Raw genomic sequence first — 24,288 nt, 5'->3', positions numbered from 1 at the left:
TCGCAAAATAAGGATGATACTCTTTGGTCCTACAGGCTTCCCTAAAGATAAGGGAAAATGGTATGACCCCTCCCAAAGGGAGGGGAGGGGAGGAGTCTTTAGCCAAATGAAAACTATTCTCATTTCCAGATCATAAAGGGGAAGGGGAAGGCGAATATGTTTAGGACTTTTAAACATCTAAAGATAGATTCTGCAGTATAACAACAGCTAGATTGTTAACAATAGCTAGGGTTTACCTGAATAGATAAATCATATTTAAATGAAACCATTTCACCTATTCATAATTCACAGAGCTGGGAGCAAGTGAGGGAGCATGGTAAACTACTTATGTAGAAGATACAGTTAGCAGCTTTCTTCTTTTTAAATTAACTTTATTGAGGTATAATTTATATACAAAATGTATAGCAGTTTGTTTCCAAAGGGCAGTATTAAGCTAAGATAAACTTGCTTTCATAAATCAAATTTTAAAAGTTAGGTTCATGTGCCTTGAGAAATTGCATGCAAAATGTTGTGTGTTACTATGCACACAGGGAGAGGATCCACAGCTTTCATCAGATTGCAAAGACCATCCAGTCAAAAAGAACAAAGGTTAAGAACCACTGTTTTAAATATATTTGATATAAGTACTGTACTTTGTAAGTTCCACGTTCTTATTTATTTAATTGGCTGTATGTCCTTATATCGATGTGTTGATACTAGCTCATAAAGGCAGAAAATACCTCTAGATACATCCATATGCTCTTTGTAAAGAGCTTGGCATAGCGTTATGTGCAAAGAGGTATCCACTGAGCTTTTGGAGGTGATAATAACAGCAGACTGAAAAGCAAGTTTAACTTAGATGAAGTGAGAGACAACATGCCCTATAGGGCCAGGGAACTCTAGGATGAGGTTTGGAACTCACATTGATAAAGCTGACATTGAGTTCCTTTGCCGTGTAGCCCCTCTGTAGGTTCCGTCTGGCATACACATCATAGTCGCGGACAATTCGGGTGATGATGTCTGATGTGGAGATACCTTCTGTCCTCTGTGTTGGAGCAAACATGCCTAACCCAAGAACACATACAAACACTGTGACATTCTGATTAGCTCAGGCAGTAGGACTAGATGGAAACTGGAGCCACATTCCTCTTCTTTCCTCATAAAGCAGAGTCTGCTATTACTAAGTAAAGTCTGGAGATACTGACATACAGAAGGAACACTGAATCAAAGGTTAGGAGTAAGGAAAGGCCCTAACATTAAGAAAAATATGGGGCTGGAGAAGGGTTTCCTGAAATTAAAAGAGATGTCAAAAGTAGATGTTTAGACTGAGAATTGATGGATATGATGCTATGCTCACCTTAACCTCTTAACCAAAGTGTGACCTGGAAACTGGATGTTAAAAGTTCTCACTGTATAAATTTTCCTCTGTAAAGTACTGATGTGGTTGAATCTCTGTCACTGCCCCTAAGACTCCATAAAATGAGGATGTACATCAACTTACTCACCTGCTTCCTTGATGTGCTTATAAACATCATCACTCCCAGCAGAAGAGTAAGGGATGTCATCATGGGCTACAAAATCAATCTGAAAGTAAGGAAACATCATTTAAAACCCAGCATAACTACCATTCAGAAAGAACCAGTAAACACTCTCAGGCCCAGAAAAAGGACCACAAGGAGAGGGGAGGCCTCAAATGAACTTTTCTCTTTATCTCTCTTTGCTTTGCTCATAAATTCCACGATTCATTCACAAGCCACCCAACCTAATTATTCGTGGATCATAAACATGAAGCTAGCCAGTTTCTTTTTTAGCTATTCCTCCTGGTCTACTGGAAGTGCTACCCTCACACTGTATACCAGTCACCATGCTGTGGTAAATAGGCCTAGAGGATTTTCTGGTATGCTAGTTAGTGGGTGGAATCAAGGAAAGAAGAAAGGAAATCTCCCCACCCTCCTGGGTCTACAAGGATGGGTCAAATAGGGTTTCTAAAAATATGAGAAAGAGGTCACTTCTTTGTTAACTGGTTTCTCTCTCAGTCCATGAGATGAGTGGGAATATAAAAATATCAACCAAGAGCACTTTTACTAGAATAGATACATCTGTACTCCTGAGAAATGCAAAGCCCAAGGCCATAAAAGACCTTTAAGTCTCAGATCTATTATTTTACTACTGTCAATACCTCTCACACTGGGATCAATAATCTTTCTAAACCTCTCTCATTTACTCCTTCCTGAATAGGCCATATGCCCTTTGCTAATATAATTGCTAATACCACCACACCCAGCTCCCAGAAGCCACTGTAATGTGAAGTACGCTCATCAGGACTATGTCAGGGACTCTCAGCTAACATCTCAATTACCCATGAACAACTTGTCAGGGATCCATAGGCAGCAAATTGAAAATAAGAATGGTGAGCAAGCAAGACTCATGGTTGAGGACACACTGCTAACAGGGAGAAAAGGAAATATGGAAGTTCCTCTAACCTCTTCTGCCTGGGCTTGCCTGGCTATGTTGCTGAGAATAATCTTGCTCATCACCTTTGGTACCATTGGCTGCTAAATGTTGAAGCAGTAAAGCTAGAGAACTATAAAAGTTCTGTCTTAAACCTAAATAGTTATAACAAATATCCCTTAGCTTCAGGCCTACCCAAATACTGCTTTTGAAGCACTTTGGCTACTTTTGTTCTTTCCTGCCTCATTGAACAATTCACCTTCAACATTCTACACACCACTGTAGAGAACTGACAACATGCTTGCTGGTTCCTCAAGCTCGAGGGCCTCCAACATGACCTGATAAATTCTTCTCAGCTATAAACCCCTCTTTTGTAGGAAACCTGTTGCTTTAATGTGGGAAAATAAAAAGGAGATAAGAGTTTTTTATAATACCAACTCACTGAGAAAAAGTGAGAAACCTCCCTGGTTTCTGATCCCACATAATTTCTAGCCTGAAATCAAAAGTCTTGAAACTAAATTTAAGTCAATACAAGAGAAGTCTATGTTTATATATCTTATTTCCTGGAATGTGAACTCCTTGAGAGCATGTCTGGGGCTGTGTATACTCTAAAAAGACCGATATGCTGTGAGGATGGATACGCCTATAATGGGGTGGGGGGGGGTGCAACAGACTCACATAACTGAAGAGTTCAATTTCTTTTTTTTTTATAAGTTTTTTTTTTAATCATTTATTTTTGGCTGCGTTGGGTCTTCGTTGCTGCGTGCAGGCTTTCTCTAGTTGTGGTGAGCGGGTACTACTCTTCGTTGCGGTGCGCGGGCTTCTCATTGCAGTGGCTTCTCTTGCTGCAGAGCACGGGCTCTCGGCACGTGGGCTTCAGTAGTTATGGTGCGCAGGCTCAGTAGTTGTGGCACACAGGTCCAGCTGCTCCGCAGCATGTGGAACCTTCCTGGACCAGGGCCCGAACCCATGTCCCCTGCATTGGCAGGCGAATTCCCAACCACTGCGCCACCAGGGAAGCCCTGAAGAGTTCAATTTCTAGCCCTGCTAGAGTGTGACCTGGTTATTTGGCCTCTCTGGCCCTGTTCTTATATGTAAAGTGGAAATAACTAATAACTACCCAATAGGATTTTTGTGGGGAACAAATGAAATATAATGGATGCAAAAGTGCTTGTAAACCATCAAACCCAAGAAAAATGTCAGGGATGACTATTATTAGAAGTAATAACACTGTTACCTCTTCTATGTGAAATTTACATAGAAGATAGAAGTAAAATAAGGCTAGTGGAAAACTAGCCACAGTACCAGAAGTCTTGAAAGTTGAGGAAATTCCAGAACAGGGAATGGAAACCTGTGCTCAGTTTCTTACCCGGTGTTCTGCCAGGAACTCTGGTGTCAGGGTCCAGGGGGCATTCCTCACCACCTCATCCACATAGCGGCAGTGCTGCACTGCATCATAGCGCTCAGTTTCATTCATCACGGTGAAGCCTTTGAAGTTGTGTGTTAGCTCATCACTGCAAACTGAGTTCACCACAACATAAGGTTGTAAGTCAAAGTCCCCTCTGCTTAACCACTCCTCAATCATCAACCTCTCACTTCCCAACCTCTCATAACCAATCTCCCCAGCCTGGATAAGAGTCTTCTGGATGTAGCTCAGTCTGGATAACAATGCTTTTCCTAATCCAAGATACACCTTCAGGAGCAACATTCACTAAATATGTTCACACTTTGGAGAGGAGAGGATACAACGGAGGACTAAGATCTGTGGCTTTGAAATGAAACTACCGTGCATCTCTGTATCAATTAACAGTTTTAAAAAATGTTTTCCTATTATACTTTTATTAGACTGGACTGGACCACATAACATTAGCTTAGCAGACTTTTGTACTTCACTTGACTCAGAATAATAAACTGAAATCTAAAGCAAATGCTCTTCTTAAGTAGCATTTATTCTTAATGCTATTCTGACCACCCCCGCCCCCACCGGGGGTCAGACTGCAGAAACCCAGCCAAAACCAGCGAGATAAATCCTGGACGTCTCAAGTCAATGAGCTTAGAGCTTCTCTCTCCAGGTTTATACAGTTCAGGTTTTATATACTTCATGTTCTTCATATATTTCACATTTTAAAGAGGCTGCACTATATCTCTCATTTGAAAACCAACATAAGAGGCAATGTACTCGGGTTATAAAGATAGGAGAAAAGAGGCTACCATAATTTTTTTCTGGACAGCACCTAAAGTCATCAGATGTTTTCTTACCTCCCACAATGAGATATGTATTAGGGAAAAGGTTCTTTGCTTGCATCAGAGCCCGGGCATGACCAGAATGAAATAAGTCAAATATTCCATCTGCATAAACTCTCACAGGCCGTTCACCTAAATCCAAAGGAAAGAATTTATCACAGAAATACATTGATTCAATACCTCATATTTAACAAATGGAAATGGCACTGTGTGATTGTTCCACCAATGCATAGCCCCCTTTTAAGGTGTCCTCTGGATATTCACCTTAACTTGGGGTACTTTGGGGTTGTGAGGAATAACATCACAGGCTTCCTTGACTACAAAGACACTCTTGGCATCATATCCACTAACTCTCTTTGTTAGCCTGGTTGTACCAAACTGCTCAGGTAATTGGATTTCATGATTGCTTTTTCTTAAAGTTATTTTAGAAGTGAAGGGAAGAGTTATACAAGAGCTATATCTGAAACTTCAAAATCTTCACCTTCGGCTTATGTTTAAACTTCAGTTATGTTTAAACAGAGTATAATTAAACTATGCTCTTGCTACCTGCTCTCTCTTTTTCAAGCTGCCTTGATTACTAACAACTAATGCTTTGCTTTGAAAATAAAATACTTTGCTTTGAAAGTAAAGAGTGATGCAGAGGGGTGAGATTGCTTCACAGTCCCAGATTCACCCTTAATAACTGCTCTGTGATAACAGATGGAGCTCCTTCAAGCATTTCTCCTTGATAGTGAGCATGTTACACTTTCTCAGTAGAGGGTGATATACCAGGTATTTGAAAATCAAATATAAATATTTTAGGACTTTATATTAGAGCCTTTCCTCTTCCCTTGTCCATTAGTGAGAATAACAGAGAACTGACTGTCAATTTATTTTTAGTGGCAGTGGACTATGAAAGAAAAGGAGGAAATGATCTCTTGGGGTACAAGCCTAATTCCAAAGCCAAATAAACACACTGAGAATGACATTGATATAATGGTTCATCATGCTTCAAATGATAAACCTAATGAGTCCTAGTAACATATTTCCACTACTTGAATAAAGGAAGAGCTGTTTCACTGTAGCAGCAGAAAATAACAGTAGGAGCATCTACATCATTCTCCGAAAGAAGGGCCAGAGCCTCATCAAATACACCATACTGAAGGTAAGGATAAGATACATCTCCTTCCTGCCTTGAGGACAGTGAATCAAGGGGGAGGAAACTGGTTCTCAGGAGGGTAATGGACTTTTCTTTATAGATAGCTTTATTCATAAAAAAGTAGTTTTTAAACTGAGAAATCATACACTGCTGATAGAAGTATAAATTGGTACAACTCTTAAGGAAGGCAATTAGGCAATATCTATGAAAAGACAAATGACAAATGTTTATACCCTTTGGCCCAGTTATCCCAATTCTAGGAATTTACCTCACAGATATGTTTGTAAATATGCATGCAGATTGCATTATTGATTGCAGCACTGTTGGTAATAGCAAAAGTTTGGAAACAACCTAAATTTCAGTGGAAGACTGAATATGACATGATCCACCCACTAAAAGTGTGGGAAGATTTATATATTATTTGCTTAGATATCCACAAGAAATTGGTAATACTGGGCTTCCCTGGTGGCGCAGTGGTTAGGAATCTGCCTGCCAATGCAGGGGACATGGGTTCGAGCCCTGGTCAGGGAGGATCCCACATACCATGGAGCAACTAGGTCTGTGCACCACAACTACTGAGCCTGCGCTCTAGAGCCCGCGAGCCACAACTACTGAAGCCCGCGCGTCTAGAGCCCGTGATCCACAACAAGAGAAGCCACCGCAATGAGAAGCCTGTGCACCGCAATGAAGAGTAGCCCTCGCTCGCCGCAACTAGAGAAAGCCCGCACACAGCAACAAAGACCCACTGCAGGCAAAAATAAATAAATTAAACAAATAAATAAATAAATAAGAAATTGGTAATACTGGTTACCTGTAAAAGGGATACTAGGTGGCTGTGAGACAGTAATGAGAGGAAGTCATTTCACTCTGTGTCTTTTTTGTACTTTATGAATGTTAGGCCATGGGAATGTACTAATTTTATAACACAGGAAATAAAAAATTTTAAATAAAATAAATACACCAATACAATGAAAAACTGAGAAATTATATGACGGATTTAAAGAGTCAGAAAAATTATAGCTCAAGCTTGCCAACCAGCCTCATTCCTTTGTAATCTTAATCTCTTTAAGCCTCAGTTTCCTCATCTATAAAATAAAGCAAAACAAAACAAAACCTGAGTAATATAATCTCTCTTCTACATCCTAGAAATCATGACCATGAAGTAACTAATATACTTCTATCTTTCCTAAACAAGTCCAGAGTGGCTATGATCTCACTTTATTTGATCCTAAAAGACAAACGATAGAATATAAAATTTGAGAATACTGTATTGTTGTTTCTACACCAAGGGCAAAGTGAGATGAGGGAGATTTAGCTCAGTAAACACATTTCCTGGATAGTAGCAATAGCACAGACACTGTTGATTATGTGGCTATTTGCCAGCAGTTAAACATCCCATATTAGGCCAAGCCACCTCTGAACCCTTTCTTGGACCAATTCCTGATGTGCCTCTTGCCCTCTTAGCATTTCCCCAGCTTCCCAACCTCTCAATTCCCCATGACTTAACTGCAAGTCTTTGGCAAACCCAGGCTTGTATATTAACCAAATGACCAGAAGGGGCCACTGTTGAACTAAAAATCTGGGGAGAAAGCAAGCGTTATCCATTCCTTTACCAAGTGGCTATTGGTCAGGATGACTATACCCTCTGATTTATATCTGTTGTTCCAGCACACTGTCAAGAGCACCTGCTTTCACTCTCAAAAATAGTCTTGATTTGGATTACAAATTATAGTCTTTTCACTACTGCTAGACTAACTCGATGTTCTCCTTTAAGCAGAAGAGACCTGGGTTTCAATTTTTATCTCTTTTGATATATTCTCTCAAATAGCTACCACTGAAACATTCATCTTTAACAGATTTCCACTGCCCTTCAGACTTTGCCTTTTTCTTCCTTTCTCCAGAAAGGAAGAAACCAGAGAACATACTGCTGGGTTTTTTTCCACCTTCTAAAAAAGATGATCTTCTCATCTCTCAAGCCGTATTCCTTTTATCTCCAAGTAGTGAGTTTACTCCAAGATTACACAAACTTCCCTCTTGTACTCCCTTAACCTCCCTAGGTGAAACCTGGGGGCAGGGGGAGGGATGCCCCTTGAACCAGTTATTGGTTTAAAATTCACTAACTATATGGCATGTGTAGATTCTTTATTTGTTTATTCCTTGTCTGGCACTGGCATGAAGACAGTCACTTACTTGGTTATTTAACATAAAACTGAACAGACAGAATAAGATAAAGGAAAAACCAGAGGTCAAGTTAGACTGGCAAATTTTACAGGCCAATTTGTGACTATTTGTTCCACCCAAAATTCAATCAGCTTGCTGATAGCCTTCTATAATTTATAACTAATGTCTATATAAAGAATAGCACCACTCCAGGATGAAAAGAACACAAAGATGGAAAAACTTAGGTTTTTAGCTTCAATTCTATCACTAATTATTTGTTTTACTGTTTCACTTCTTAGTTTCTATGGACCTATATTCATGTATATAATGAAGAGTGTAGAAAGTATATAATCTCATAAATGACTTACTTATAAAATTCTACTATTCTAAAATTTTTAGAAATTAATTTATTAGTGTTTGTTAATTATAAGTTGCAAAACTTGGAAACAGTATACATATACATACATACATTTTTCCTACCACAAATGGTATGTGGCTAGATTAGCAACAAGGTGGCTAATATAACTAATGTGATCAGATCTGAGTGAGGTACTGCATTCTGAATGTGTGTCATTAGAGAGTATATGAAAAGTTCTTGCCCTCAACAGGCTCTACTATCACATCTGAATGTGATCCTTGAACTGTCTAGTGGCATTTTGAAGTCTGACCTGCCACCACTACACTGTTACATATAGCCTGTCTTTCCTTGTTGTCATTTCACTCTGCCCCATTAGCCTGCCTATTACTGAAGTAAGAGGAGCCAAACCCAAAAAATCACATCATAAATCAGAAGGGTTGTGATCAACATGAGCTATATCTAAACACTTTTGCAAAAGGAAAGCATTCTCTGAAATTTTGAGGACCCCAAAACCATACTCCACACAGCCAAGATATAGCTAAGGGGTATTGGGACCCCTAGCCTAACATTGTCCAGCATTCATTTCTATTCATATTTCAGTACTCCTAAGTTACAACAGAGAGTAAACATACTAACACAATTAAGAAGTAACTACAAATATCTTCTATATACTGAAAATGTATAGATTTGTGGCTATAACTACCTCTTATTCCCTAGTGCTTGCCTGGGTTGAGTCCAGCCCTACATTTACAGAGTAAACACTTACCACAGTAATCAAAAGAAATGAAAAAGGATTGGGAAAAAAAGGAGAAATGGAGAATTTACAGAGAAGTAAGAACAGATGCCTATAGGACTTTGTATTCATAACAAATGCTCGTGGAAGTTTCTATTTATGATGATCCCTAAAACCAACTGCCCAAAACTATCTGGAATACATATTAATAATTTATGAGGCCAGAAATTGCTACTTAATAATGTAAACTAAGTATACAAATAAAGAGTATGGGCTTTGAAAATAATAAAGCAAGTCTTTTTTTAAAAAACCTGGAAAACTATAACATCAATAAAGATAAAATTAAGTGATAAGCATCTCCCAACTTAGGATATCTTTGTCCTCTGTCAGTCAGCAGCATCATAGCTAGTGTACTGACTGATAGAAAGGAAAACTTGGTGGGAAATTCTGATGGCTATTAAAAATGTGACAGTCTGACATATTATTTGGACCTTTATAAAAACAGACAAGATTATAAAGCAGCTCAGGCTAATATCTTACTGTCTCTGCTCCTCTGTATCTCACAGCCGTGATGATAACAGCCCCCCAAAAAAGTGTGTACCACTGTATCTCATAGCTGTGACAAAATACTGGGAAATTAGTATACAATATAAATGAAATTTTATGGAGTACAGTTATCCTCCCAAATAGAACAGCAAGTGAGATGGGGGGAACCCCTCTCTCAAGTAGCTTTTACAGGTAAACTGAGGGAAGAATATAGTGAGTGGGTGTACATTTGATAAGTACAATTGAATGCTAAAAACAATAGTAAAACAACAAAATAATTCGTCATTTACTTACAAGGAGTTCCTCTGCTGGCTTCTTCCATGGTTACCCTGACATAGGGCTTACTAAAGTCTACTTCAATTTCATCAGAAAAAGGCGCTGGCTGCCGTAAGCCCTTAAGAAGAGGAAAGTGAAGGAAAAGAAAAATTCAATGGTATAAACTAAAATACTCAAAAAATGGCAGCTTTAAAGAATAATCAGTTATTCAACATGCTGTGATTAAAATTTTTCCTAAAAGTTCATAACCTTAAAAAGAAAAAAGATAAAAGCATTCCAAAATGACAAGTGAAAGTTGCAACCTTTTACCAAATGGGCAAATCATGGCATGAAAGATAAATGTCTTGATGGTGATTTCAGGATAGGACTGAGGAAGGTGGCTGAGAACCTAAGCATAGTCCCAACTAACTGGGTCCAGAATGATAGCTCCTCTGCCAGACGGCAGAACAGCCAACCCTGATCTATGTGATGAATTTGCCAAGGTTCACAAGTGCCTTTTCATACCACTTCAACTATGGGACTGGGAAGGCATACAGCTGCCATGTGCTTTAAGTACGATCATCACTGTATAATGCTTTCCACTGTAAATACGTTCTAATTCTCATTAACAGCCCTGTGAGGCGAGTAGTACAATAGTTAGCATCCTCAATTTAAAGATGAGGAAAATGAGGTTCAGAGAAGTTATATGAATTGCATGCAATTACTCAGAGGCAATGCTGAAATAAAAACGTAGGTATGCTCTTTCCTCCTTAGAGGAAAGCCTTACTTAAGAGCTTCTGTTAAATCTATTCCTAAGTATTTTATTCTATTTGATGCTTTTGTAACTGTTTTCTTAATTTTATTTTTGGATTGTTCCTTGCCAGTATATAGAAATGCAATTGATTTGTATGTGTGTATGTGTATCAGTGTGAGTAATTTCAGTTGACTCATCTCCTGTGGCTTTGTTAAACTCAATTATCAGTTCTAGCAGTTTGTTTGGTAGATTCCTTAGGACTGTCTACATATGAGATCATGTTGCCTGTGAATAAAGACAGTTTAACTTATTCCTTTCCAATCTGGATGGCTTTAACTTCCTTTTATTATCCCTTATTGCACTAGTTGAAACCTCTAGTACAATGCTGAATAGAGGGGGTAAGGATAAATATCCTTGCCTTGTTCCCAGTCTTAGGGGAGAAGCATGCAATCTTTCAACACTAAGTATTATCTTAGCTGTAGGTTTTTCTTAGATGCCCTTTATCAGGTTGAGATATCTCTCTTCATTTTGTAGTTCGTTGAGAGTTGGTTTTTTTTGGCTGTGCCATGAGGTTTATGAGATCTTAGTTCCCCGACCAGGGATCGAACCCAGGCCACGGCAGTGAAAGCGTTGAGTCCTAACCACTGGACCGCCAGGGAATTCCCTGTTGAGAGTTTTTTAATGAACGAGCATTGGATTTTGTCACATGCTTTTTCTACATTATTGAAACAATCATGTTTTGGTTTTGTCTTTTATTTAATTAATTATGGTGTATTCGATTAATTGATTTTAGAATGTTAAGCCAACCTTGCATACCTGAGTGAAATTCTTCTTGGTCACATTGTATAAATCTTTTTATATGTTCTTGGATTCAATTTGTTAATATATTGTTAAGGACTTTTGCATCTAAGTTTGTGAGGGATTTTGAACTATAATGTTCTTTTCTTGTGCTGTTTTTGCCTGTCTTTGCTATCTGACCTCATAAAATTGGTTAGGAAATGTTCTCTCCTCTATTCTCTGAAAGTGGATAGGATTGATATTATTTCTTCCTTAAATGTCTGATAGAATTCACCAGTGAAGTCATTTGTGTCTGACTGTCTTTGTAGGAAGATTTTTTTAAAGACAATTCAATACTTTACTTGGCATAGGTCTATTCAGATTTTCTATTTTTTTCTTGGGTCAGTTTTGGTAATTTGTCTCTTTCTAGGAATATGTCTATTTCATCTAAATTGTCACATTTTTTGGCATGAAATTGTTCATAATATTCCCTTACAATTCTTTTAATTTCTGTTGGGCTATAGTGATGTTTACTTAGATTTTTAAATTACACATAGATCACATTGTGACTGGGCTAAATTCAGAAACTGGGAAGACATTGTTTTTTTTTTTAAATTTATTTATTTATTTATCTATTTATGGCTGTGTTGGGTCTTCGTTTCTGTGCAAGGGCCTTCTCCAGTCGTGGCAAGCGGGGGCCACTCTTCATCGCGGTGCGCGGGCCTCTCACCATTGCGGCCTCTCTTGTTGCGGAGCACAGGCTCCAGACGCGCAGGCTCAGTAGCTGTGGCTCACGGGCCCAGCCGCTCCGCGGCATGTGGGATCCTCCCGGACCGGGGCACGAACCCGTGTCCCCTGCATTGGCAGGCGGACTCCCAACCGCTGCGCCACCAGGGAAGCCCCCATTGTTTTGTTTTGATTTGATTTCAGATAGGATAGATTTTTAAAATAAGGCTTTAAAATTAAAACATATTTCTTTTAAAGAGCACTTATATAAGCTTAGTTTAAAATATGCTAAAGCTATAAGAAAAACATTTTTAGGAGATGTGTGTGTGTTATCCTTTTTAAGAACGTTTTTAAAAAAAGGTTAAGAATAGACCAAGGACACAAATGTGTGATTTTCTGAAGTTATTAGAAATTTACCTACAGATTAAATTAGAAAAAACAATTTATCCTCTGGAAGTTAGTACCCAAAGAGTTGCCTAACAGTAATTTGTGTTTCTAAAAGTATATGCTAGCCACAAAATAATAGACATTCTATGATTCTATCTATATGAAGGTCAAAAACAGGCAAAGCTAATCTATGGTTAATAGAAGTCAGAGAACAAAGAAAAAAAAAATCTGGGGAAAGAGGCTACTGACTAGCAGGAGCGTGAGGGAGTCTCCTAGGTGTACCAGTGATTACACGGATGTACACATATATAAACATTTACTGAGCTGTACACTTAAGGTTTGTGCACTCTACTGTATGTAAGTTATACCTCAAGAAACAAATGCCATTCAGCCATAAAAAGGAATGCAGTACTGATACCTGCTACAACATGGATGAACCTTGAAAAAATTATGCTAAGTGAAAGAAGCCAGCCACAAAAGGCGACTTATTGTATGACTCCATTTATATGCAATGTCCAAGAATAGGAAAATTTACAGACAGAAAGTAGATTAGGGGTTACACAGGGATGGAAGAGTTGGGGAGAAATGGGGAGTGACTGCTGATGGGTACAGGGTTTCTCTCTGGAGTGATGAAAATGCTCTAAAATGTATCATGATGATGGTTGCACAAGTCTGTGAATATTCTGAAAACCACTGAATTGAACACTCTACATGTGTAGGTGAATTATAATGGTATATGAACTATATCTCAATGAAGTTGTTTATATATAAATATATTTATACCTAATATAAAATATATGAAACAAATAGAAAAAATTGTGTTTATTAACAATAGTACATGTAGATAAAAGACAGCCTTACTGTGTTCTCTGAAATTTATTATCAATGGTGTGCTGGAGTCAGTTTTTAAATATTCACATATTTTGAGGGCTGGTAGTTTGAAATCAGCCACAGAAATCAGTAAATGCTATATATCAGAGGTTTGTTCCCCCCAGTTTATCAGGACACCACTGGTTATTCTGCATACTTAGAAAGAGATCAGTTCAGAGGTTATTACAGGGAGGAAGAAATGGATTTGTGGATTTTTCCGTTAATATTGCAATGGGAATAGAGAGAGTGACAGTTAAAAGATTCTGTGAAGGAAGAATAGGTAGGACATGGTAAAGAGAAAATATACTGTCACTTGAGAGAGGAGTTTATAATAACTGAGCTTTTGAACTGAGGAAAATAAGACTGTGGTACCATCAGCAGGAATAGAGAAGTTTCTTCAAAAGGAGTAGAGATCAAAGAAAATGAGAACTGACAGTCTTTGAATCTGGAGATTCAAATGACTATTGGAGACCTCCTAGAATATATTAGTGAAAGTCAGAACACCAGTGCCTTTAAGAAAATTGGAAGACAAGGAAACAGATTAGTAATAATCTCTCATTAGAGATGTATAGCCATAAAGGGAATGAGAAAAACAGAAGGGTACCTAGAGGGGACAGAAGGATCAAGCAGCAGGTTTTCTTAAAAGTTGAGGATATCTGTACATGTCTAAGACAAAGGAAAAGGAGCCGAAGAGATTGAAAATATCAAGAGAAGGAAAAAAACAGATAATTAAGGAAGGAAGAGTCTAGAAGAATGACAGGGAATGGCCTCAAAGGAGAGCAGCGGGGAAGCTGTTGGCCCTATAAGTAATTAGGATCACATTTTTCTGAAAGCAGAAGAAAGGAAAGGTGATAAAATGATAATATTGGATGTAAAGGAGGAAGGATGTATAAACTTATATTCTGATGCCCTCAATTTTCTCAGTATAGTAAAGAAGAAAGTAAAGTTCCCTATAAAGAACAGGGACCTTGGAATGAGACTGAAAACTTGAGGAAAGTACAAAATATTTGGAATAGCTGTTGTGGGAAATGTATATATTTGAGCATCAGCAAATGATTAATGGAACTACTGAGCACTATATTCAGCCCAGATCAAGCTAGAAACTTTAATCTTTAGAAGGCCAAGTTAATAGGTCCAGGAAGAAAAACAAAGAATTAACAGAAACTGGAAGATCTAGGGTTAGGTCCTGGTGAATGGAAGGGAGGCAGAAGAGGGAAGAGAAGAGTTAAGGAAAAAGAGGTATCCAGACATTTCTCCAAAAAAGATATACTAATGGCCAAAAAACACATGAAAAGGTGCTCAACAATATTAGGCATTATGGAAATGCAAATCAAAACCACAATGAGACCCTGGTTCACATCCACTAGGATGGCTAAAAGCAAAAAGACAGGCAACAACAGTGATGGCAAGGATGTGGAGAAACTGGAACTTCTGTACACTGCTGTGAATGTAAACTAGCACAGAGCTTTGGAAAACAGTTCTTCAAAATGTTAAACAAAGAATATATATGACCTAGAAATTACAATCCTAGGTATATAAGCAAGAGAACTGAAAACATATCTTTAAAAAAAACCTTGTACATGAATAATAGTCAGAACATTATTCACAATAGCCAAAAAGCGGAAATAATCCAAATGTCCAACAACTGATGAATGGATAAACAAAGTAGTATGTCTATATGGATTCACCTATAAAAAGGAATGAAGTATTAATAAACACTACCACCTGGGTGAACCTTGAAAACATTGTGCTAAATAAAAGAAGCCAGAGACTTCTATGGTGGTCCAGTGGGTAAGACTCTACGCTCCCAATGCAGGGGGCCCGGGTTTGATCCCTGCTCAGGAAACTATATCCCACATGCATGCCGCACCTAAGAGCCTGCATGGCGCACCTAAGAGCCAGCAACTAAAACATCCCACGTTCTGCAACTAAAAGATCCCACGTGCCGCAACTAAGACCTTGCACAGCCAAAATAAATAAATAAATACATATTTTAATAAATAAATAAATAAAAGCCAGGCATAAAAGGCCACGCATTGTGTGATTATATGAAATGTCCAGAATAGGCAAATCCCTAGAGAGAGAAAGTAGATTAGCAGTTGCCAGGGAGTAGAGGGAAGAGGGGAATGACGGAATGACTGCTAATAGGTACAGGGTCTCTTTTTGTGGTGATAAAAATGTTCTGGAATTAGATAGTGGTGATGGTTGTACAACACTGTGAATTTTCAGTATTAAAACCACTGAATTGTACACTTTAAAATGATTAAAATGGTGAACTTTATGTATGTGAATTTTATCTCAATTTTAAGAGATACATTACGTATCCTATCTTTCATAACTCTGTTTCTTCCATCTTCCTTGTATACTGTGTACATTCCAAGGCAGAAGGCAAATGCAACTGTCCCTCCTGGCTAGAATTTGTGCTGAATCGATCCCTCCTAAGTATAGAGAATGAAACCTAAGGTTCTTCAGCTAAAACAGATCAGCAAAATCTTTAACTCTCTAGAGCTGCCTCCTGTTAGAATGAGTAGTATTTTTTAAAACACCCTATTATTCTCTTCTCAGTTAGAGAACATTGTCTCTAAAAGCTGATGTTTATATAAAAGTAGGACTAAGTATTTCTACCTGTGTTCTCCTAAAACAAACCTCCTTCATTTTAACCTCAAAGAAATTCTACGGAATAATACTGCTTTCAAGTCTTTTGACTCTCTGGTAGCAAAGTATAAATGAAAGGGCAAGGGTTTAGGACTTGAAAAAAACTTAGATCTAAATCCCAGCTCTATCACTTCATAGCTGTGAAATCACAGCAAGCTTCTACAGCTTTCATTTCACCTGCTATAAAATGGAAGATCAGACTTCCCTGGTGGCACAGTGGTTAAGAATCCACCCGCCAATGCAAGGGACACGGGCTCGAGCCCTGGTCCGGGAAGATACTACATGCTGCAGAGCAACTAGGCCTGTGCGCCACAACTACTGAGCCTGCGCTCTAGAGCCCGCAAGCCACAACTACTGATCCCGCGTGCCACAACTAGTGAAGCTCGTGCGCCTAGAGCCCGTGCACCACAACTACTGAAGCTTGTATGCCTAGAGCCCGTGCTCCGCAACAAGAGAAGCTACCGCAATGAGAAGCCCGCACACCACAACCAGAGAAAGCTGGCGCGCAGCAACGAAGACCCAATGCAGCCAAAAATAAATTAATTAAGTAATTAAGTAATTTTTTTAAAAATGGAAGATAGTAATACCTGCTCCATAAGGTTGCTATGAGGATTAAATAAAATAGCATATGCAAAGTAACTAGCACAATGTTACACATATGAGTAGGCACTCAACAAATCTACATTAGCTCATTTTCTCTTCCATTCTATGGAACACAGGTTTCATTTTACTAACAAAATTAACTAAATTGTATTAATCTAAGAGGTTGGCTTCTAAATGCTATATAAAGTTTCTAAGTCTATGCAAATTATAACTAATACTATTATAACTAAAAATTAAAACTTATAATGATCATCATCTCCCAAATTATGAATGAACTTCTGGATGCAATATTGCTTCCATAAAAACTTTTTCCTGATTATGTTCACATATATTAACTCACTACTCAAAATTCTCGTGAAAGAGAAGAAGAGATTCTGGTGTCCTTACTAATAGGAAAGAGGAGATAACTCAAATAATATAATACTAGAACTTGATATTGGCTTCCCAGTATGTATTCTATTTCCAAGGATTCGTAAACATTTTTCAGCAAAAAGTTTCAGAATGGCACAGAGAAACATTTCCCATTTACCCAAACATTCTGCACAAATGGTAACATGCCCTCCTGAGTTCCAAATTATTTCAGTAATGCCAGGAAAAAGGCTCTAAATTCAAGAGGAATACCATGTGGTGTGAGAAAGAAGGGATAAGGAACAGAGCAGAAAGAAAAAGAAAAACAATCATTCTCCCTGATTCCTGTTGCCATTTCAACGGACGGAAACAATGAGCTCACCTATTTAACTACTATTTGGATGCCTCATAGACCTTCTAAGTTGAACATGTACTAAACCCATCGCCTTCCTCCTAAAACAGCTCTTCTTCCTGTATTTTTCATCTGAATGAGAAGCACCCCATCTACACAAACTACCTAAGGCTGAAACCTAGCAGTCATCCTTAACACCTCTCACCCTCTGCATCCTGATAATTTCCAAGAATTGTCTATTTCACTTCTTAAAAACTTAAAGTTTATCTTGTCCTCTCTGTATCTACTGCCTTAGTTTAATCCTTCATCATTTCTAACCTGAATCATTACAATAATCTCACAACTAGTCCTGTGGCTTCTGTCTATCCCTGTTTCAACTGTTCCTTTCCAAAGCAATCAGGATGATCTTCTAAATTGTATATCTGATCATATTACCTATAGGATAAAGTTCAAATTCCTTAGCACAGCGTACAAGACCCTTCATGAGTAGGCCCTTGCTTTACCTTATCTATTGCAGATTCTTATTCTGAACTTTAAGCTCCAGTAATGTTACTTGTAGTTTGCTAAACATACTATTATTTCACACTTCTGAAGTTGTACTCTATCTCTTGTCCATTTCTTGAATTCCTATTTAGCCTTCAAAGTTCAACTCTGAAATAATCTCCTCAATGAAGCTTTTCCAAAACCACTGTCCCCACCCCTCGGTCAAAGTTAATCTGTTGCTCCTCTAGAGGGTCACTGTACCTCTAATTTACTTCTATTTGGACCTTTTCATACTGTATCTTAATTATTTGTCTCTTTCTCCTATTTGTCTATGAGCTTCTTAAGGGCAAGGCCACCTTTGCATCTTTGCATCTCAATGCATAGCAAATGATACACAGAGGTTCTCAATATATGTAGTTTGAAATGAGATTGTAAGATCTATCTCCATAAGCAGAACTTCGGTCAATTAACCTCAGAGTTTAAGTACTCTGTGACTTATTCATACATATGACAAATATTAAGATAGGCTAAATGTCTATTCTTTATAAATATTTCTGTGATCCTTTTGATTTTACCTTTAGAAACATGTTTCAGTAAATTCTTTATACTTATAGACAAACTAGCCATAAGTTATCCCTTAATTTTTCCTCCTTAACTCTTTTCTCTCCCTTCATCCATTTTGTCCTGACCTACCAACCCAGCTACCAAATACTTGGGGAGGTTGGGAGGAAATGGGGAGTGACTGCTAATGGATATGGGGCTTCTTTTGGGGACGATAAAAATATTCTAAAACTGGCTGTGGTGATGGTAGCACAACTCTGTGAATATATTAAAAACCATTGAATTGTACAGTTTAAATGGGTGGATTTATGATCTCAGTAAAGCTGTCATAAAAAAAAAGAAAAACTTTGTTCATTTTTGCTACAGAGTTGAAAGGGATTCAGAGATAGAAAGCACATGTGTACAGTGGAGATGACACACAAGTTTATTTAGCAGACACTCTTCATTAGAGTCAGTCCAGCCTGTTGGGTGAGTGAATCTTTGACCATTAGCCCATGTTAAATAGCCAGTGTGTACCAGAGAGGAATGTGAAATAGGTAGCAAGCCACTTAACTGATCTGTGACATGAATATATGAAGCAGAGTAACTTAAAGCATTGAAATTCCTTAGATTCTAAGAACCAAGAAATTTAAGTCTTCTCAGAGCTCATTCCACTAAGACTGGCCTTGTTTGGTCTATTCGTGGCTATGGTGATTGGCTCAGAGTATTACCTACTTGGTTATAACTTGTCCCTACTCCAAGTGACAGTGCTCAATTGGTGCCCACCACGATCTCCTTAACCTGAATTCTCTAAGAAACATTCAGAAATTAAAAATGCCCTGTTAGGGACTTCCCTGGTGGCACACTGGTTAAGAATCCACCTGCCAAAGCAGGGGACATGGGTTCAATCCCTAAGCCCGTAGGCCACAACTACTGAGCCTGTGCTCTAGAGCCCGTGAGCCACAGCTACTGAAGCCCGCGCGCCTAGAGCCCGTGCTCTGCAACAAGAAAAGCCACCACAATGAGAAGCCCGCGCACCGCATCTAAGAGTAGCCCCTGCTCACCGCAACCAGAGAAAGCCCGCGCGCAGCAATAAAGACCCAAAGCAGCCAAAAAAAAAAAAAAAGCCCTGTTTTGTTGACTGCTGAGTCTTTTCTGAGTTTACTTGCTGTAAAGAATAATGGTCCCCTAAGGATGTCTACATCTTACTTTCTAGAACCTGTGACTATGTTACATGGCAAAAGGGGCTTTGCAAATGTGATTAAAGGATTTTAAGATAGACAGATTATCCTGGATTAGCCAAGTATGTCCAATGTAATTACAAGGGTCTTTACAAGTGAATAAAGGAGGCAGAGGATTCAGAATCAGAAGGAGATGTGATGACAGAAGCAGTGGTCAGAGTGTTGTGATTGCTGGCTGGCCCCTGAGCAAAGCAGTACGGGCAACTTCTAGAAGCTGGAAAAGGCAAGGAAACAGTTTTTCCCCTAGAACCTCCAGCCCTAACAACACTTGATTTTAGACTTTTAAGACCCATTTCAGCCTTGTGACCCCTAGAACTGTAAGATAATATATCTGTATTGTTTTAGGCCTTAAATTTGTGGTAATTTGTTACAACAGCAATAGAAAACTAATACACTTGCCCCCAACATAATCACCAATATCAGGCCTGAAGCATATACCTACTATTTGTGGAGTCCAGTTGCTTTTATTGCTCAAGATAAAATATTGGTTTAGAACAACTAGTAATTGTGTCCGAGTAGAAATGTTTTTCCTTTTGGGTTATGAAGCTCCAAAAGTAACCAGTGGAAACTGCAGTTATCCGGATCAATGGCTAATGGTCAATATAGGTACAAAACATACAGAAACATATAACTCTGTCACTGGGATTTTAAAACATGGATTTCATAACAACACTGTATATCAATAATAACTCCAACTGTGTATAAATATTCTTTGACATATTTTTTTTAGGGGAAGCTTCAGGAAGGGTACCAACCTGAGACAGGATGAGCCGTTTGGAAAGGGGTCTTTCATCAAAGGCTTGGAAGTGGTTAGGAAATACAAAGATAACATCCCAGAGATAAAGGAACATAAGGTAGGCAGTAACAGAAAAAGGTTCTCATCTAAGATATAACCAGTAATAGAGTGGAGGAGTGATATGAGAGAAGAGACAGTAAGACACAGAAAACTAAACACCATGAGATGATGCTAAGATCAGATCACTGCCTGGAGCTACAATTTCTCTATTTCATTAGTTTGAATTTGATCTTTTGCCTAATATATGTACAACCTCCAAATTTTCCTAACATTCTTTTTTCAATTCCAGTGTAAAGCTCTTACAACTGAGCTGTGAGTTATAATCTGCATAAGAGTTCCAACAACTGGTGGAAAGTTACTATTCACACTTACTATTCATTCTTTCCATTATTTAAGAAGACTTGTAATGTTGATATTGTCAGTGTTATATCAGTTTCTACCCTCCTCCTGCCAGGTTAAGTGTTCAACAAAGAAATCTCTTCCTTACTTACAATTGCACAGCGTGGCATTTTTGAAGGAATTCCATCATCCTCTGCTGCCCCATTGGGTCCAGGTATCTCTTTCCTCCTCTTCCTCATGTTGACTTTGGCTGAATTCTGTGCATCCATCTTCTTCTAATTGGTGATAGAAAGTGAAAAAGAATTTTTGTCTCATTGGGGTGGGAAAAGCCTGTCACCAGTATTTCAGAGATGTTAATATGGATGCACTTAGTATCAATTCCATAGCACACATTTCACAAAGATGAACCAATTGCATCCGGCAAAAACAGCAAAGCTTCACAAAACCCAGGCTCTAGTAGAAACACTGAAATGCCTCTCTGTGGAACAATGGCACAATTAATCACCTGGACCTTGTAAATTATTTCCCAACCAATACAGCCTGTATACCAACTGCTAATTTCATATCCTGACTGCATGCAAAAACCTGGAAGAACTTGGCTGAGAAAGTTAGTTATACAGACTTTCCACTACTCTTACATCATATCTCTAGGACACCTAGAAGTATGACAGGTGCAAGGAAATGTGAAAGGTATGTCTTCGGTACAGACGGAGAAAAGAGCCTTTTTTTTAAAAAAGGATGGCCACCAGCGATTCCTGGTTTAACAAAGCATGGATTTCTTAACTCTAAATGCTCTGTATATTTCAGAGACCACTCCTCCAGGATGAGAGCTATGAAAACTGTAGAGTAAGTGTACTTGTATCTTTTAAATGTCCTTCCTCTTCCTTTTTCAATTCATTTCCCCTCCCTCTTTGAGTCTTAGCACCTTAAGCTTGCTCAGAGTCCCCAACTACTAAAACCCCACCCAGGCTTCTCCTTCCCCCAAGGAAAAACTTATTTATTATTGTCTCATTTAGCAGAAAGTGTCTAGCAACTAACTATTACAGAAAAGTTCTGAATATTTGATGTTTCATGTTTAGATGTTGGCTTGTGCTACACCTCCAATCCCCTACAAGGATATCTGCATTTTTCTTAGGTAACATAATTTGCACAAATAAATTAATTTCTTGATAATGATGAAATTTTAGATATCAGCCAGAAATTGGAGATAGAGGAACTTCAATGATCAACTGCCATCTCTGCCCAAGATGTAGTACAGTGAAAGGTGGAAAAAAGATCCTTATAGCAGAAGCCGAAAACAAAACAAAATACTAGACAGAATGAGGACTTTCTACTCTGCCTCACTGCCTCTAATAAGCCCTCCAGAATAGATGTTTATCTAAACAATCGCAATTGTGCCTTTCTTTCTTTCCTCCCACTAAATTCCAAGTGGCAATGTGATAAGATCTACAAGAAACCTAACCTAATTCTTAGAGACTGAAAGAAACACACCATGAGTCATGGCTAAGTATTAGGCTGGTATGAACAAATGTCAGAATCTAAAGTGAAAGATGAACACCACCCAGAAACTTCCTTTCATCACATATTCAATTAAAATTAAAATGTATTTTTATCACAAATTAAAATAAAATGAAAGGAGGGTACTATATATTTAATAAGTTTTTCCAGTGATGATGATCAGAGATTTTCTTCATTATTGTTATTAATTATTCTTTTGAAATATCCAGAGGTCAGATTTACTACTCCCATCTCACTGGTCTGAGAGGCCTGCTAAGAATGCCTAATCAGTTCAGTTAATGACCGTTTCTAATTTGCATACAAGAGGACTTTGCTGCAAATATCTGTTAAATTCTCAGAGTAGGTAGACAAAATCCATTATGAGAAATATAATCAGCAATCTGGTGTCAGGTAGCTCAAGGTCAGGCAGTCAATAATATTGAGTATTTATTGTGCACAAGGTATTATAACATAATTTTTAAAGTAAAAGTTATTTTCTCAAGAAGACTTCAATCAAGGTGAGGAAACCACATGTTTATGATAAAAAATGCTCCTTAGGATTGAAAAACCATTGGAGGAAAGTTTGTTTAGGAACAGTTTCAAAGTAAATATCTCCCCATCAATGACTTATTAATTACAAAGTAAAAAGAGTTACCTTTAAAGTGAAAAAAATCTGAATTGGGAGATTGGGATTGACATATATACACCAATATGTATAAAATGGATAACTAATAAGAACCTGCTGTATAAAAAAAATAAATAAAATTTTAAAATGTACACTATTAATAATGTAAAAAAAAAAAAAAGTGAAAAAAATCTCTCAGCTAAGTAATTAAAGCTTATTAACGTCACCAATAATGCCTCCTGATGTGAGGCACTGAGGACACATCATCTTCCAAAAATGCATAACCTGTATGGATTTATGAGGAACAATCAGACAAACCTCAACTAAAGGACTCTCTACAAAACAACAAGGCTGTATTCTTCAAAAAAATGTCAATCATGAAAAACAATGAAAGGCTGAGGGACTGTTCCAGGTTAAAAGAGACCAAAGAAATGACAACTAAATGTAACACATAATTCTAGATTGGGGGAGAAATTGTTATAAAGGATAGTTATTAGGACAATCAGTAAAATTAAAATATGGATTCCGTATCAGATAATAATATATATCAATGTTAAAATAAACTTCCTGAAGTTGATCATTATACTGTTATGTAAAAGACTGTCATTGTTTTTTTATGCTGAAGTATCTAGGGATAAAGGGTTATGATCTCTGCAACTTAACCTCAGCAAAAAAAAAAAAAAAAAAAAAAAAAATGTGTATATTATATTACATATAAAAAGGTAAAGTAAATATGGCAAAATGTTATCAATGTATGAAGCTGAGTCAGGCATAAAGGAGTTCATTTTAATATTCTTGCAACTTTTCTAAAGGCTTCACTTTTTTTTTTAAAGTAAAACGTTTGGACTTCCCTGGTGGTGCAGTGGTTAAGAATCCGCCTGCCAGGATTAACCAAGATGGCGGAGTAGAAGGACGTGCTCTCACTCCCTCTTGCGAGAGCACCAGAATCACAACTGGCTGCTGGACAATCATTGACAGGAAGACCCTGGACTTCACCAAGGAGGATACCCCACGTCCAAGGACAGAGGAGAAGCCACAGTGAGACGGTAGGAGGAGCGTAATCAGAGTAAAATCTAATCCCATAACTGCTGGGTGGGTGACTCACAGACTGGCGAACACTTATACCACAGAAGTCCACCCACTGGAGTGAAGGTTCTGAGCCCCACGTCAGGCTTCCCAACCTGGGGGTCCGGCAACGGGAGGAGGAATTCCTAGAGAATCAGACTTTGAAACCTAGTGGGAATTGATTGCAGGACTTTGACAGGACTGGGGGAAACAGAGACCCCACTCTTGGAGGGCACACACAAAGTAATGTGAGCATCGGGACCCAGGGGAAGGAGCAGTGACCCTGGGGGAGACTGAACCAGACCTACCTGCTGGTGTTGGGGGGGGTCTCCTGCAGAGGCGAGTGGTGGCTCTGTTTCACCGTGG

The 24,288-nt window shown here is 38.3% G+C and overlaps 1 protein-coding gene across 2 annotated transcripts in view; it reads right to left on the bottom strand.

The window, feature by feature from the left end:
* Positions 1-24,288, bottom strand: part of PCYT1A (phosphate cytidylyltransferase 1, choline, alpha) — a 50,732-nt gene that overhangs the window by 6,129 nt on the left and 20,315 nt on the right. Inside the window, exons 2-7 of one of the 2 annotated variants that reach the window (XM_036850669.1) lie at positions 20,888-21,010; positions 9,904-10,003; positions 4,690-4,806; positions 3,800-3,951; positions 1,485-1,563; positions 902-1,044 (exon numbers count right to left, since the gene is read on the bottom strand). In XM_036850669.1, coding sequence (XP_036706564.1) covers positions 902-1,044; positions 1,485-1,563; positions 3,800-3,951; positions 4,690-4,806; positions 9,904-10,003; positions 20,888-21,004 — 708 coding nt within the window. In that variant the 5' untranslated portion in view covers positions 21,005-21,010. Of the gene's footprint in view, positions 1-901; positions 1,045-1,484; positions 1,564-3,799; positions 3,952-4,689; positions 4,807-9,903; positions 10,004-20,887; positions 21,015-24,288 lie in introns of both variants that reach the window. The other variant, XM_036850668.1, reaches the window with a different exon arrangement.

This window comes from Balaenoptera musculus, chromosome 4 (assembly GCF_009873245.2).
Source record: "Balaenoptera musculus isolate JJ_BM4_2016_0621 chromosome 4, mBalMus1.pri.v3, whole genome shotgun sequence".
Classification (NCBI taxonomy): Eukaryota; Metazoa; Chordata; class Mammalia; order Artiodactyla; family Balaenopteridae; genus Balaenoptera; species Balaenoptera musculus.
The sequence above is the reverse complement of the archived record's forward strand: the minus strand, read 5'-3'. Positions and strand labels throughout refer to the sequence as shown.